The following is a 15,385-nucleotide window of genomic DNA, read 5'->3' as shown; positions in this document are numbered from 1 at the left end:
GGAAAACTCTGCACCACACCCAGCAGACACACCATTGGACAACCTGAAGGGAATAGGGTCGCCCACTTGGGGGGTTGGTTAAGGGGAGGTCAGGAGTGTTAGAAGGAGAACAGTGTAGTGTTGGAGGTGAAAGTGAGAGGAGGTCAGGAGCTGGGCTCTTTGAGACTACTAGGTAGCAGACGTTGGTCTGGGCCTGGTAGGAGCTGGACCCTGGTCGCAGGGGATTGTGACAAGGGGCACGGACTGTCGAGGACAGTCGGCGGCCTTGTGCCATCACCGGGCAGGTGGCATGGAGGCGATCAGCCTGTGGCACTGCTGAGATGTTATGAAAGCCCAGGTTGCTTTGATAGCAGCCTTCAGCTCGTCTGCATTGTTGGGTTTGGTGTCTCTCATCTTCCTCTTGACAATACCCCATACATTTTCTATGGGGTTTAGGTCAGGTGAGTTTGCGGGCCAATCAAGCACAGTGATACTGTGGTTATTACACCAGGTATTGGTACTTTTGGCAGTGTGGACAGGTGCCAAGTCCTGCTGGAAATGAAATTTCCATCTCCAAAAAGCTTGTCGGTAGAGGGAAACATGAAGAGCTCTACAATTTCCTGGTAGACGGCTGTGCTGACCTTAGTCTTGATAAAACACTGTGGACCTACACCAGAGGACATGTCTGCCCAAACCATCACTGATTGTGGAAATTTCACACTAGACCTCAAGCAGCTTGCATTGTGGCCTCTCCTCTCTTCCTCTAGACTCTGGGACCTTGATTTCCAAATGAAATGCAAAATATCCTTTCACCTGAAAGCATCCCCTTGGACCACTGAGCAACAGTGCAGTTCTTTTTCTCCTTTACCCAGGTAAGATGCTTCTGGCGTTGTCTATTGGACATCAGTGGCTTGACGCAAGGAATCCACTTGTAGCCCATGTCCTGGATACGTCTGTGTGTGGTGGCTCTTGAAGCACTGACTCTAGCAGCAGTCCACTCCTAGTGAATCTCCCCCAAATATTTGAATGGCCTTTTCTTAACAATCCTTTCAAGGCTGAAGGCTGCGGTTATCCCGGCTGCTTGTGCACCTTTTTCTACCACACTTTTTCCTTCCACTCAACTTCCTATTAATATTCTTGGATACAGCACTCTGTGAACAGCCAACTTCTGTAGCAATGACCTTTTGTGTCTTGCCTTAATTGTGAAGTGTGTCAATGACTGCCTTCTTTACATCTGTCAAGTCAGCAGTCTTCCCCACGATTGTGTAGCCTACTTAACCAGACTAAGGGACCATTTTAAATGCTTAGGAAATCTTTGCAGGTGTTTTTGTGGTAATTATACTAATTTTCTGACATAATGACTTTTGGGTTTTCATTGGTTGTAAGCCAAAATCATCAGCATTAACAGAAATAAACACTTGAAATAGATCCCTCTGTGTGTAATGACTCTATATAATACATGCGTTTCCCTTTTCTGTATTGAATTGCTGAAATAAATTAACTTTTTGATGATATTCTAATTTATTTAGCTGCACCTGTATTTTCTATTATTATTATTATTATTACATCTACTTCATAGTGGGATAGGATCTTGGAGATTGAAATACCCCTTTAATTAAAAGGTACAGAAATGGTGAAGAAAATATGCAACATCAAAAAGCTCATCATGGAAAACACATGTACAAAAAATATGCTCATCTAAACGAGTACCGGTAATTAAACTGATGGGGGGAGTCCTCTGATAGAAAAGGTTGGGGTCACCTTTGCTTTAAATTTGTAGGACATCTATCTATATACTGTACCTGCATATATAGATTTACAAGTAAGCATAAAACTCTGTTTCTGCTTCACGTGCTCCTCCGTCCCTACATATTCCTCTTACAATGCAGCGTGTAGGTGAGGAGGGAATTTTCCACAATCTTTTACACTGATGCTCCCTTTATATTGATAAGCAGCGCTTGGTCACATGAAAATTCTTTCTTCATGATGGCGCTGTTAATGAGGCTTATTTTTTTTCTTGAAGTTTTATTTCCTCATCAGGGACTTTCCAGTAAATTATGAGAAAAGAAAAGAGAAAGGGAAATGGGTGTGACTATGGCAGGGAATGTCCCAGCCCTAAAGCCATCCCACAATGCCGGATATAAACACACACACATGTCTCCTGTAATCATACTGCTACATTGTAAATCATGGGGCTGACCTGCAGCTCCGAGGCTCCAGGTGAGTGTTACACAGTGTGCCTGAGACGCTTTACCGGGTTCTGCAACTCTTAATTAAGTTTTCCTAAAAGCCGTGATATATTCTGATAATTTAGAATTATTATTATTATTATTATTATTATTATTAAGATGCTCCTTAGGTTTTATTCAGAGGACAAATATGAAATAGATATTCAGTCTGGATTTTACAGATAATCTATTATGGTATCAGCAATATGGATGAGATTTTACCTGATGCACATTCTGCAAAAAAAGTCAGTTAAGCAAATTCTGTGCAATTTTTTTTTATTCTGCAACTTGTAAGTTGATGGTGCGGATTGTCACCACAGCTTTCCAAGAGGAAAAATCCACAATGAATCCTAAACATGCAGATATTGTAATGGATCTTGAAGCAAATACAGTAGAACCTTGGATTACGAGCATAATTGGTTCCGGGAGTGTGCTCTTAAACCAAGTTACTCTTATATCAAAGCGAATTTTCCCATAGGAAATAATCGAAGAACAGACAATTCGTTCCACAACCCAAAAATATTTGCTGTATTTATACAACTTATTACAGTAATACAATATAATGTACTGTATTCATATACAATTATTACAGTACACTAATACAAAATACTGTACAGTACAGTAAAAAAAAACAAATTAAACCACTTTAGCTTACATTAATATTGTTGGTGTGCGAGAGGTACAGTATAAGCAATGTGCTGTACTGGTTAGCAGAAAGAAAGTACAATACTGTATCCACAAATGCAAATTGATAGACATGCTATATAGTATATACTGTACTGTACAATGGTATACTGTATACAGTATACAGTACAAATGTACAGAAAGTTACCTCAAGAGTGGGTCAGAACGTGGTGAAAGGACAGAACCGGAAGTGTGCACGGTGAGTATTTGCTCTTCTTGCAAAGCATTGCTCTTAAACCAAGTTATAAATTTGTAAAAAGCTTTGCTTGTCTTGCAACACACTCTCAAACTCAAGTTACTCTTAAACCAAGGTTCCACTGTACTACATCAAGTCTGAGAAGGATTTTATTTTCTAATGTGTGAACAACGCCCAAGACAAGAGTGTTGGAAATCTTGTCTTGTAATGGACAGATGACTGGTCATGGCCATTGACAACTTGAAAATGTTGTTGTCTTGTAAATGGCGTTTGTTTTTACTGTGTTACTGGTAAGGACAGATTTACATGAGCATAGTATGACAGAATTTTAGTATCCATATTATGTCTTCGGAATTTGGACCCCCTGTAGATTTACTCGACCGCATGGGTTAATATAGTTTAACCTTAGGAGACTATATGGTTTAAGGCAATATTCACACATTGAGTATTTATTGAGTTTTTTACCTCATTATTTGGAGAATTTTTTACCTTAGTATTTGGTGAAGTTTTTCCCTTTGTATCCGGTGAGTTTTTACCTCTGTATTTGGTGAGTTTTTTACCTCCATATTTATTAAGTTTTTACCTCCCGTATTTGGTGAGGTTTTTACCGTTAGTATTTCAGTTTTTTACCTCAGTGTTTAGTGAGTTTTTACCTCAGTATTTGGTGAGTTTTTTACCTCAGTATTTGGTGAGTTTTTACCTTAGTATTTGTAAGCCAGAACCAGGAGTGGGTGATAAATACAGAAGTGGTGCCCGTGTTTCTATTATACTTTTCCTCTGATTGTTCCACCTCCAGTTTTGGCTACAAATACTGAGGTAAAAATAACTCCTTAAATACTCAATGTGTGCACACGGCCTAATACTAATGTACCATCAGTTCAGTACAACTATAGTTGTCACCCTCTCCCCCCCCCGCTGAGGAAGCTAACGCGATACGTGCGTCCAGGATTAAAGATTTTTCTACCCCACTGACCATTGATTCATTATGGGTAAGCAGTCCTTTTATGGACCATATTAGGTGACTATGTCACCATGTCTATCTGGGAATGCTGGACTATAGTGACCCTGTACTGAACACTTATCATTTGTGTATATACCCGGCCTTGTGAATTCTGATTATAAATGATGCCGGTTACTAAACATGCATCATATCTCATAAAGGCTGCTTCATGGTGGATAGTCCCTGTTGCTATTTGGTCATCTGGGGCAGTGTATTGGAGGCCTCCACTTACACGATGTGTTTTTGATGAATAATTTTTTTTATATATTTTATGTTACGCGTATTTTCAAGAACAAAGTTTACACCAGTGTACCGCGAGTGCAGTGCGATTTCTTTTTTTCTCACCCCATTCACTTGAATGGGTGTGAGAGAAAAGAATCTCGCATTACAATCGCAGCATGCTGCGATTGTTTTCTCGGTCCGATTAGGGTTGAGAAAATAATCGCTCATGTGCACTGACACACAGGCTAATATTGATCCGAGTGGAATGCAATGTTTTATCGCATTCCACTCGCACCGATTTTCTCGCCGTGTGGCTTAGGCATAACTAGAAGCCCATGCATTCTAGCATCTACTGTTTGCACTACTCATGACAGCCTCTTTAGCGCATTCGCAGTACAAGCTGGCGGAAAATTAAAAAAATCAAGGATGGTACTTTTTCTAAACCGCTATGGATGGCAAAGAAAAGCTTTCAGATTTTACTGGCAACCCATCTCACTGGCCATATAAAATGATGTGTGGGGCTGGCTGTTGACTGAGTTTGACACCCCCCCTTTATTATATCAATGCAAAAGCACCTGTTAGCTCACTGTTGGACACAGACATAAAAGGCCCCCTGTGCAAGACTAATAAATGGGCCCCTTGTAGTCAAATAACTCATCATAATGCACAATTCCACCTGTTTTCTAGGTAAAAATTGTCCCCTTGAGGCCCTGTGTGGCTGCACAGGCTGCACCAATGATATGTCCGCTGCTGCGTCAGCTCCTTTTCTTGGGTGTTTTTGCAACGGAAAGATACTACTAGCAAATGCTGGAAGAATTTGCTGTCTGTAAAGTGAATATAATTCCCTTTACTTTTACAGACTTTATAAATATAGACAAGTCTTAGTGACTGGAAAACCCCTATCTGAATGATTCACCTCTTTACAGGGGACCTGTCACCAGGTTTTCCCCTTAAAAAGTACAGCCACCACCTGCATGCCCTTATATACAGCATTCTGGAATGCTGTATGTATGTCCCCAAGCCAATCTGTATTACGTGAAAAAGATCTTTTATTCTATACTCACCTACAGCGGGTCCAGGCCCATGGGCGTCGGTGGCCATGATCCAGCTCCTGCTCTCTTTTTATCATTGCTGTCCTCCTCCTGCTCTGCTTTTGTGTGGATGATGTGTCGTATGTTATCTACACAGTGTCATCCATTGTGCACCTGTGTACTCTACTCTGGCCTGTCAAGGGCAGAGCAAGTATTGTAGTGCGCATGGGCGGGCGGTCTTTGGTATTTCCAAGGGAATTCACATTACAGTACAGGGCACAAAAAAGTATGCCTGTGCAGGAATGCTATAGGGGAGACTGTGTGGATGATGTAGGATGCATCATCCGCAAGATGGACGACATCGATTGTAAGATGAGAGTAGGCGCCGGATCAAGACCAGCTACGTCCATCGGACTGGACCACCCTATAGGTTCAAATCAGCATGGGGACATATATACAGCATTGTCAAATTCTGTATATAAGGGAATACAGGTGTTGACCTACTTTATATGGGGAAAACCTGGTGACACGTTCCCTTTAAATATTTCATAACTGTGTGGGCTTCCCACACTAACTGGACTTTACAGTGGCTATAGATTGGTTGACGCCTCTCCAATAGCCATTTTAGAGACTATTTGAATTCACATTGTATCCCCGGATTACGGCTCTATTCATATCTGCATTTGGAAGTCAATTTTCTGTTAGTCTATAAGATAAGAACACAAAAATGAAATTTGAGCTGGGGATGGATCAATGACATGATGAACCCCAACAGCACCCAACAGAATCCATTGACTATAATAGAGTCTGCCAGGTTTCTGTTATGGTGCCATTATTTTGTTGTGCGGGGCTATTTTTTTACAGTATTTTTTGTGGAATCTGCTATAGAAGCTCTGAATGCAGATGTGAACAACGCCAAGCAGAGGGAATTAATATTTCAACTTTCAGTTAAACATAGGCATTTCTCTGATTAAGTTGGAAATTAGGAGTGGGGCCTCTCCCTGAGCTTGTACAACATTTTGCAATAAATTCTTCCATTTTTCTCCGTAACCCTTCAATTTGAAAAGATAAACAACTGTGAGACTTTTAAGGAGCAGTGTAGTCTCCAAGATTTAGACTTTTATAAAAAGAAAGCCAGAAAATTGTGAAAATTGTGGTGTAAGTCTGAACATTTCTAGCTTTTAAGCAATTCAAAAACAATGCAAGTTATCCCTATATTTTATTCCATTTTGCACAGATCGTACAAACTATCTTTTTTCTTAGGTAATGTTCATATCAGCTTTGATCACCCACTTAATATCTCCGTCAGGATTCACAGCTTAAGCTGGGGTCACACTAAACGACAGCGACAACGACGTCGCTGTTACGTCACCATTTTCTGTGACATAGCAGCGACCTTGTAAGTCGCTGTTATGATCGCTGCTTAGCTGTCAAACACAGCAGCCGAAGCAACGATCATAACGACACGCGTGCTGTGCTGCAACATGTGCAGAGAGCAGGGAGCCGCGCACACTGAGCGCTGGCTCCCTGCTCTCCTAGCTACAGTACACATCGGGTTAATTACACGATGTGTACTGCAGCTACATGTGCAGAGAGCAGGGAGCCGCGCACACTGCTTAGCGCTGGCTCCTTGCTCTCCTAGCTACAGTACACATCGGGTTAATTACACGATGTGTACTGCAGCTACATGTCACAGTGCAGAGAGCAGGGAGCCGCACACACTGCTTAGCGCTGGCTCCTTGCTCTCCTAGCTACAGTACACATAGGGTTAATTACACGATGTGTACTGCAGCTACATGTGCAGAGAGCAGGATTCGGCGCTGGCAGCGTGAGAGCGGCGGAGGCTGGTAACGAAGGTAAATATCGGGTAACCACCTTGGTTACCCGATGTTTACCTTGGTTACAGCTTACCGCAGCTGCCAGATGCCGGCTCCTGCTCCCTGCTCGCTTCATTTCGTCGCTCTCTCGCTGTCACACACAGCGATCTGTGCGTCACAGCGGGAGAGCGACGACCAAAAAATGAAGCTGGACATTCAGCAACGAGCGGCGACCTCACAGCAGGGGCCAGCTCGTTGCTGGATGTCACACACAGCGACAGCGACGGGACGTCGCTGCAACATCACAAAAAATGGTGACGTAGCAGCAACGTCGTTGTCGCTGTGTGTGACACCACCTTTAGGAAACCAGGATTTGGTGTATGCTCTGATGGGGCCATTGACTGCAATGCTACACAATGGTATCACTGTGTGTGGTTAGACTTTATTTCTGGCCACATCTTCCTATTTGATGCAGGCACAAAGACGTGGTCAATTGCATCAATGGCCAAGTTGGAGCATATAACCATATGCCATTTGTCAAAACTTCAGACGAGAGTTCTGATGGAGCTACTGAAGGGTGATTAAATGCGATATGATCCTGTCCTTGGACTGATGTCTAAAACTTGTATGATTGGAAAGGATTCTTACTTTTTCTGAATAAAAATAGAAAGATACTGCTTGGGACCAAAGGACAGACTTCCCTAGATTGGTGGAGAATGTATGGTATGAGAGGTTGTAGCTTATAAAACAAAGTGATTGGGACTAGCAGTCAGTGTTGCACAACATGTCGCAATGCAAAAAGAAAACTACTTTCCTTTGAGGCAAGAAAGAAACTAGGACAGACTGATGATGCTGAGGTTCCCTTTTTGTACCTCAATACTGCTCAGTGTAATTTTCAATTCACAAGGTTAATAATTAGCTTATATTATCAATATATTGCTTTTAGATAAGCAGCACCTGCTTAATGGTCCTAAATATAACTACAGGTGCGGGGAAATAGAACAATTGTTTAACACAGTGCAAATATTAAAATGTAAGAGAACCATAAATATGGCTTTATAGCAGTTATAGTGTATCTGAGATAATGTGCCAGCTGTTTTATTACTAGAAGCCAGGAGAGACAGAAGCTGGCACCAGTACCGACTTCCGGTATATTTTTTCAAAGTGCCTGGCAGTAATTGGTGAGGGTAGTAGAGTGGAAAGTATTGCTGCAAGCAATCACATGATCTGACATGACTTCATTCACATTTACACTTCTGAGCTTCCAATGATTCTCTAAATTCTCATATCCGGCATTTAGTGCAGCACGTGTGTTTTAGGTTATGTTGAGGTGGCTTTCCTAGAAACTATAGGTGTAGAGAAAGGCAACATGGGCACTACGTAAACCCTGCAACAATAGGTCCAGTGCAACAGACCTTTTTTTTTGCAGATCTATATTCATATTCCTGGATACAAGTAATGTTTTATAGACTCCGTTTGCAATCGTGCTATTGATTGCCCAGATATGATTTGTATGCAATAAAGAGTTATTTCGGGTTCATGGTAATGTTTTATAAAAATACATATGGTATTAAGGATGAATATTTGAGAAAGGTTTGATTGGCTGCTGAGAACCATGCTGTCACCAGTCAATAGGATATTACTTTCCATTATGTGTATAAAAAATATATTTTTTTGTGGATATATAATTCACTAGTATTCTATAATGACAGCATTATATATTCTGTGCAGATGGAGAAAATGACATTACTGACCACGGGACATCACATAAAAACCCCAATATACATTAGATAGTGGTCAGCGACACTTATATCCCATGATTTCATACAAAGGAACTCATGGCCGAGCGCTCCAGTGTTCTCTACGAGGAGCTCCCTATCAGACCAATATGGTTAACAAAAGGATCGGCCATTAGAATCTAACAGGCGCCTCTTTCTCTTCCCCAAACATTGTCTATCAGGGGAGAGTTGGGGGCCCCCATACACATTAAACTGTTATCCAATTCCACCAAAATTGGCCGTTTGGATGAGTTTAGGCTAATGTGCCCATAGTATTTCTACATTATTCCATTCCTTACTGGCATAAAAAGTCGACATGTATCTAGTAGGGAGAAAGACTCGACCTCTCCACCTTTGCCTCTGATATCATGGTACACTTCTTTGTCGGTCAGTACAGACATATATCACAACATTTATGAAGCTTCAGCACATTTATTATATGGGACATGAACAAAGTACAAGGTTTAGGTTCACCTGGAGCAGTATAGGAAATTACAAAGGATTTTTTTTGTCAGACTGAATGGTGTACGCTCCTACAATCGGTTAAATATTACCAGTATTGTGCTGGGTTGGAGAATATGTACTGTAGACTATGAACTGAAAATCGTGTAATACCGTGAAGCCTTGTTTTGTGTAATATCATGAAGTTTTCTTTTTCAGCTCATTTTAGTCATTCTTTTTGACCATCTGAATTTAATAAGAAAACTCCATGGACCTCACTTAATAAAACTGCCTATAGCAACTATTTTAAAATGAAAGTTGATTTTTGAATGGTTGCTATGGGCAACAAAGACAGTTTTTGACAAATGATGTCCCTTCAGTATACATAACGTGATACCTTTCTTTGAACACAATGTTGAGGGGGTTGGATTTTGGGGGTCTTATACATCTTAAAACAAATACTAGTAGTCTTACATATGTTGACCCATGTTTCTGTTTGCATCCTTAGGCCTTTCTTTTCACCCCCACTCTAAGGGCTATAATATCAACCTGAACAGTTGCCTCCACATAGCCGAGCGAAACCACAGCTTCCATGATGGAATTGTCTTCTCAAATCGGCCAGTCCGTCCAAGAGAGGAAGTCTGGATAAGGATCCTGGAGGTTGAACAGCGATGGTTTGGAGCGCTACGACTTGGCTTCACATCTGTGAATCCTAACAACCTTGACTCTACCTCTCTTCCACCCTTTGCCTGTCCTAACCTTACCAATATGCCTGATTTTTGGGCTATTGGGATTCCAGAGGAACTTTGCAAACAGGGCGAGGAAATATGTTTCTGGATAAATAAAAAAGGTCAAGCACTTTATAAGAAGAGGGGAAGGTTTAAGCCAAAGGTGTTGTTCTCTGGTATACCAAGGAAGAGAGCTCTCTGGGTCATGTTAGATGTCTACGGTCAGACAAAGGCTTTACAGATGATGGGTGAGTGCTCCACATTGTCCCCACGTATATTTGTATATATTAATTTATCACAGGAGTAAGATACTTTCTATTGTAATAAAAGTAATGGATTTTTTTTTTACTTATTTCAGATGGAAAACCAAAACATCGGTTATTTCCGTGTTGTTGTCCTGACAATATTGGTACGTTCACTTTTATCAAAGTAAAAAAATGATAGTGAAGATATCATTGCATCTATATCAATGCTCGGCGTTGTGTCCGGGATAACACCCTCTTCCTGTTCTTTAACTCACAAGCCAGCTGCTCCATCCTGTCTGTAGGAGCCAAGCTTCAGCTATACTGTACGACTATTATTTATAAGATCATACATTAGGAATCTGTGTAAAATCAGGTCACGCTGAGAATTATTTATATGGTTAACCCGCTGTACTTATTGTTTGACCAACTGGTTATACTGGTTCTATAGTGATATCAGATGTGTTGCAAACACAAATAATGCATGCCATATGACAAACCTGTTCTCTAATGCTATGAACTTTGCCAATATATCAATTTTCGGCTCATGTTAACTGCCATCAAAGCCAGATGGAAAGCAAAAATCAACCATGGAGCACATATGATATACTTGTATGGACAATATTAACTACATACACTTGCTTCATATAAACAGTCTATAAATGCTTAAATGTATATATAAGCACAGGAACTAAAAGTCATCACACATATATACTAACCACATATAAGTATCCATAGCCGATTTATGATATATGTGAACAAACACAAATACTTTACATAAAAAATGTATTTGTCCATCACCCCTTACTACATATAAAATATACTGTATTCAGAGGTAATATCTGGATCACACTACTATGCCAGGCTAGTCATTAGAAATAGTTAAATACTACTTGAACTCACATTAATTATTTGGTTAGAATACTGCTACCATTCAGAAATTAAAGAGAACCTCTCACCAGATTTGGGGACTATAACTTGCGGCCACCACTAGTGAGCCCTTATATACAGCATTCCAGAATTCCATTCTGTCGAACATAAAAAACACTTTTATTATACTCACCTAGGGGGTAGTCCAGTCCGATGGGTGTCACAGCTCTGTGGTCCAGCACCTACTCTCTGTCGTGATCGCCATCCTCTTTCTACCCAGCCCAGTATGCATAACGTGTCCTACGTCATCCACACAAGCTGGAGTTGCAGTCCTGTGCAGGCGCACTTTGATCTACCCTGCTCAGGACAGATCAAAGCACTGGAATGCGTAAGCGCGAGGAAAGGTCAAAGACTGCCCGTGCAGGCGCACCATAATACTTTGATCTGACCTGAGCAGGGCAGATCAAAGTGCACCTGCACTGGACCCGTCATCCATACTGGGCTAGGTAGAAGGAGGACAGCAATTGCAGCAGAGAGGAGGCACCGGACCGGAGAGCAGCGACACCCATCGGACTGGACTGCCCCCTAGGTGAGTATTATAAAAGTAATTTTTACGTTCTACACAGTGGCCTGGACTCTTATATACAGTATTCTGTAATACTGCATATAAGGGGTCACTGTTGGTGGCCTTAGTTTATAGTCGCCAAATCTGGTGACAGGTTCCCTTTAAGCATTTTGCCTAATTAGAGTACAGTATAGTTAAAAAAGAATTATATAAAGTGGTTATCACATCAAAAACATTGATGATGGGGTGAGGATGCAACCACTGGGAGCCAAACTGACCCTGAGAATATGGTTATAATGGTGGTTACGCATGCGTACTAATGTTCCCTTAGATCCCTATAAGTGAATTTTTGGTGGACACATATGTGTGCTACCAGTCCATTGAAACTGACCAGAAGACATCCATTCTTGGGATTGAAAATCTTTATGTTCTTCACAGATGACCTCTTCAGAAGCTGAAACTGTTGCTCTACATTGTATGATGTCACCTTGTTATTAGCCATGTCATGTCATGAGATTATACAACATATTACAACCACAGCCTTAAATGAAAATATAAAAAAGACTAATTACACTTGATTATGTCATCTATTGTGTCACTGTCTTGATTCTTGATACATCAAGAAAAAATGTGATTACATCTATTTGTAACTTAATTATGATAATGAATTATGATTCATTTAAGTCACTCATCATTAATTGCTCGGTTACAGTGCACCCTAAATATTCATATTTCTGTCATAACTATCCAACAATTACAATTTATCATATGTTCTCAAGATAGATGATGTGTCTGATCACAAGGTGATCCTTGGCTGGGCCACCTCCAATCATGAAGACAAGGGGCAGATGTGCACCTTTTAACAATATAGACATATCGACAATAAATGTAGCCACAACACATGATTCAAATGCTGCATACAGGCCCCCATTCTCACTATCGGTAAGGGTCGGAGTAGCGGGACCACTAGTGATCAGACACCTTTTCTAAAATGGATCATAACAGATCATGAGAGATCTATTCTGATCAATTATACTGTACACATTATGAATTCAGTCTATACAGTATTTCTATGTGTAACGTAAAGTCAGATACTCTAGTAGTTGTCTTATATATATATGTTTTTCTTCTACAGAGTCTTCAAATTTGAGTTTGGGTCACCCTGAAACAATTGAGACAAAGGGCAAAGACTTACCACTTCTTCACTCTAAGCAATGTATGGAAAAATCTTCAAAACTGGACTTGGGAACAGAAGTGATGAACTTGCAAGTGTTCAGAGAAGAGGAGCCCAACTGTGTGATCTGTGTGGACAGAATGGCAGACACTCTGCTTCTCCCCTGCAAACATTGCTCCTTTTGCAAACAATGTGTTCTGAAAATCAGAGCACAGAGCAATATCTGCCCATTGTGCCGTCAAAGTATCCGAATATCTCAAGATGTTAGACAAAGACATCTGTTCACCAACGATGGAAGGTGATCATTATTATCCCTCATGGTACATGAGGACAGTTCTAACTTTGCACTTGTTAAAGACTTTCATACTTGCTTTCCTTCTCAGCCACATTGAAGGACCAAGTTCTTAAAGTATTATTGCCAATTAAAAGGTGGCTACAAGTCTTCAATTTTGGCAACCAAGATTTCTGGGAGACGTAGAGCACTTTAGATTTATGTCCTTTCATTTCATATTGTTACTGAATTTTTAGAAATGAGATTTACAAGTATATCTAAGGCTTTGCTCACGCTTCATTTCAGCCTACCACCGTAAAGGTGAAAAGTTGGTAACATATTCCACTATGTAGACATGGAGCTCTATATATTCATCCATGGGATAAAAAGTAAAATAAAATATACGGAATGTTGTCTACATGCAACTACAATAAAGCTATAGTTCACACCTAATTTCATTAGTCTATTGAAGGTATATATCAGAAGAGTTTCAACCTTCTGAGGCCTATTGTGGCATGTCACCTATGGAAAGCCACCATGGGGTATACCAATTTTCATTTTACTCTATGCTTTGGATGAAATAATCCCTATGAATATATTTGGCTATGCAAAAGGAGCTTTACTGTAGCTGGACCTTGGTTCTCAAATGAAGTGTAAACAGAGCCGGAGGCCTAATGTTGGGATCCATATCCCACAGATCCGAAATATTGCATTTTATGGAGGATGTGCATAAACCTAGAAGTAAACTTCATAAAATCAGACCACAGCAGTAAAACAACAGTAATAGGACTAGTTACAGTATGTACTATACATCATACTATGGGCCAAAAGGCACATGACTATGTGTGTATAGGGCCCGACCAAGGGTGTGAACTGCATATGTGAAGGAATATGTGTTATGTAAGTAAATAAGGAACTGAATGTAGAACGAGATAGCTAAAAATGAAAGAAAATGTCCAGCTAAGCTCTACTTTACATTGATTAAATGTATATTGGTATCATAGATACAACTTGCGATCTAGGATAGGGTTACAACATAGAAATGAAGGTGGAATGACTAAAGACGAGAAATAAGGTCAGAGGACAGGTAATGAATGTTATGGGAGACGTAAGTGAAGGAGGCGATACTGAAGGACATAGAAGGAAGTTGGATGTTGAGTAAGAGGGTAAGGGTTACATTGATGTTATATAGGTAAGGGCAGGCAACTTCTGAGGAGGAAAAAATCATTGAAGGAAGACAGCTACATGGGTGACACCAAGAAGGTGTAAATTGGAGCTTCTGGGTTACAATTTAAAATCCATATCAGGCCCCCACTCAAGGGGTGACATATCATTGGTGCAACTTGGGGCCCAGGAGGTAAATTGACCCATATCCACCTCCAAAGTAGGAGGAATTGTGCATTTTGATGAGCTATTGGGTTGCAAAGGTCCCATATATTGTTCATGCACAGGGGCCCTATTCTGTCTGTGTCTGTCAGTGCTCCAGCTATGATTTATTTATAATACTGGTGCTTTCATGAGGCAGACAGGCCTTGAGGCACTAGATCCCAACCTGTCCAAATGATAATTTTGCACCCTTTATTTTACACAATGTAAAAAAAGTTCTGGGACAAATGAGCGATGTGAATGTGAAATACAGATAAGAGTAGGGTACAAGTCAGTAAAAAGAAGGTAAATAAGGAAAATTTAAGAATAGACAAGAAACAGGTTATTTGGGATCAATATGAAAAAGAAAAGGGATAATGAAGTACAAACCCTATAATGTGGAAACAGTGTAAACTTTAAATGTGATTACTTTTTTTGATCATTTTTTACAAAAATTAAGATGTTACTTTATTTTATATTAATAAGGATCAATCTTCCATTGTATCAATGCTCTCAGGTATATGATTTTTATAACAAGAGATTTTTTTATGACTAATAATAAAGTATTTTATGCAAAAATATATTGTTTACATTGTTACATATTGTTTATATTGTTTTTTATGTCTTACTAAAATCTTCCTACCAGTTATATTGCGTCATTTTCAATGGATAAGTGGTTTGTAAACCACAGAAGCTGTTTATCTAAATTATTGGTCCCCAGTGACCAATCTATAACTAGGCCCCACACCCGCCACATGCCTTCAATAATTCTGGTGTCTATTAATGTGGCAGAG

At 40.2% G+C, this 15,385-nt stretch overlaps 1 protein-coding gene across 1 annotated transcript; it reads left to right on the top strand.

The window, feature by feature from the left end:
* Nucleotides 1-2,168: 2,168 nt before the first annotated feature.
* NEURL3 (neuralized E3 ubiquitin protein ligase 3) lies at nt 2,169-15,124 on the top strand. The gene is made up of 4 exons (XM_075343819.1): nt 2,169-2,199; nt 9,885-10,352; nt 10,463-10,513; nt 12,917-15,124. Exons 1-4 carry the CDS (start codon nt 2,169-2,171, stop codon nt 13,255-13,257), a joined length of 891 nt encoding a protein of 296 aa, XP_075199934.1. The 3' UTR covers nt 13,258-15,124.
* Nucleotides 15,125-15,385: the final 261 nt, after the last annotated feature.

This window comes from Anomaloglossus baeobatrachus, chromosome 4, assembly GCF_048569485.1.
Source record: "Anomaloglossus baeobatrachus isolate aAnoBae1 chromosome 4, aAnoBae1.hap1, whole genome shotgun sequence".
In the NCBI taxonomy this organism is placed as follows: Eukaryota; Metazoa; Chordata; class Amphibia; order Anura; family Aromobatidae; genus Anomaloglossus; species Anomaloglossus baeobatrachus.
The sequence above is the reverse complement of the archived record's forward strand: the minus strand, read 5'-3'. Positions and strand labels throughout refer to the sequence as shown.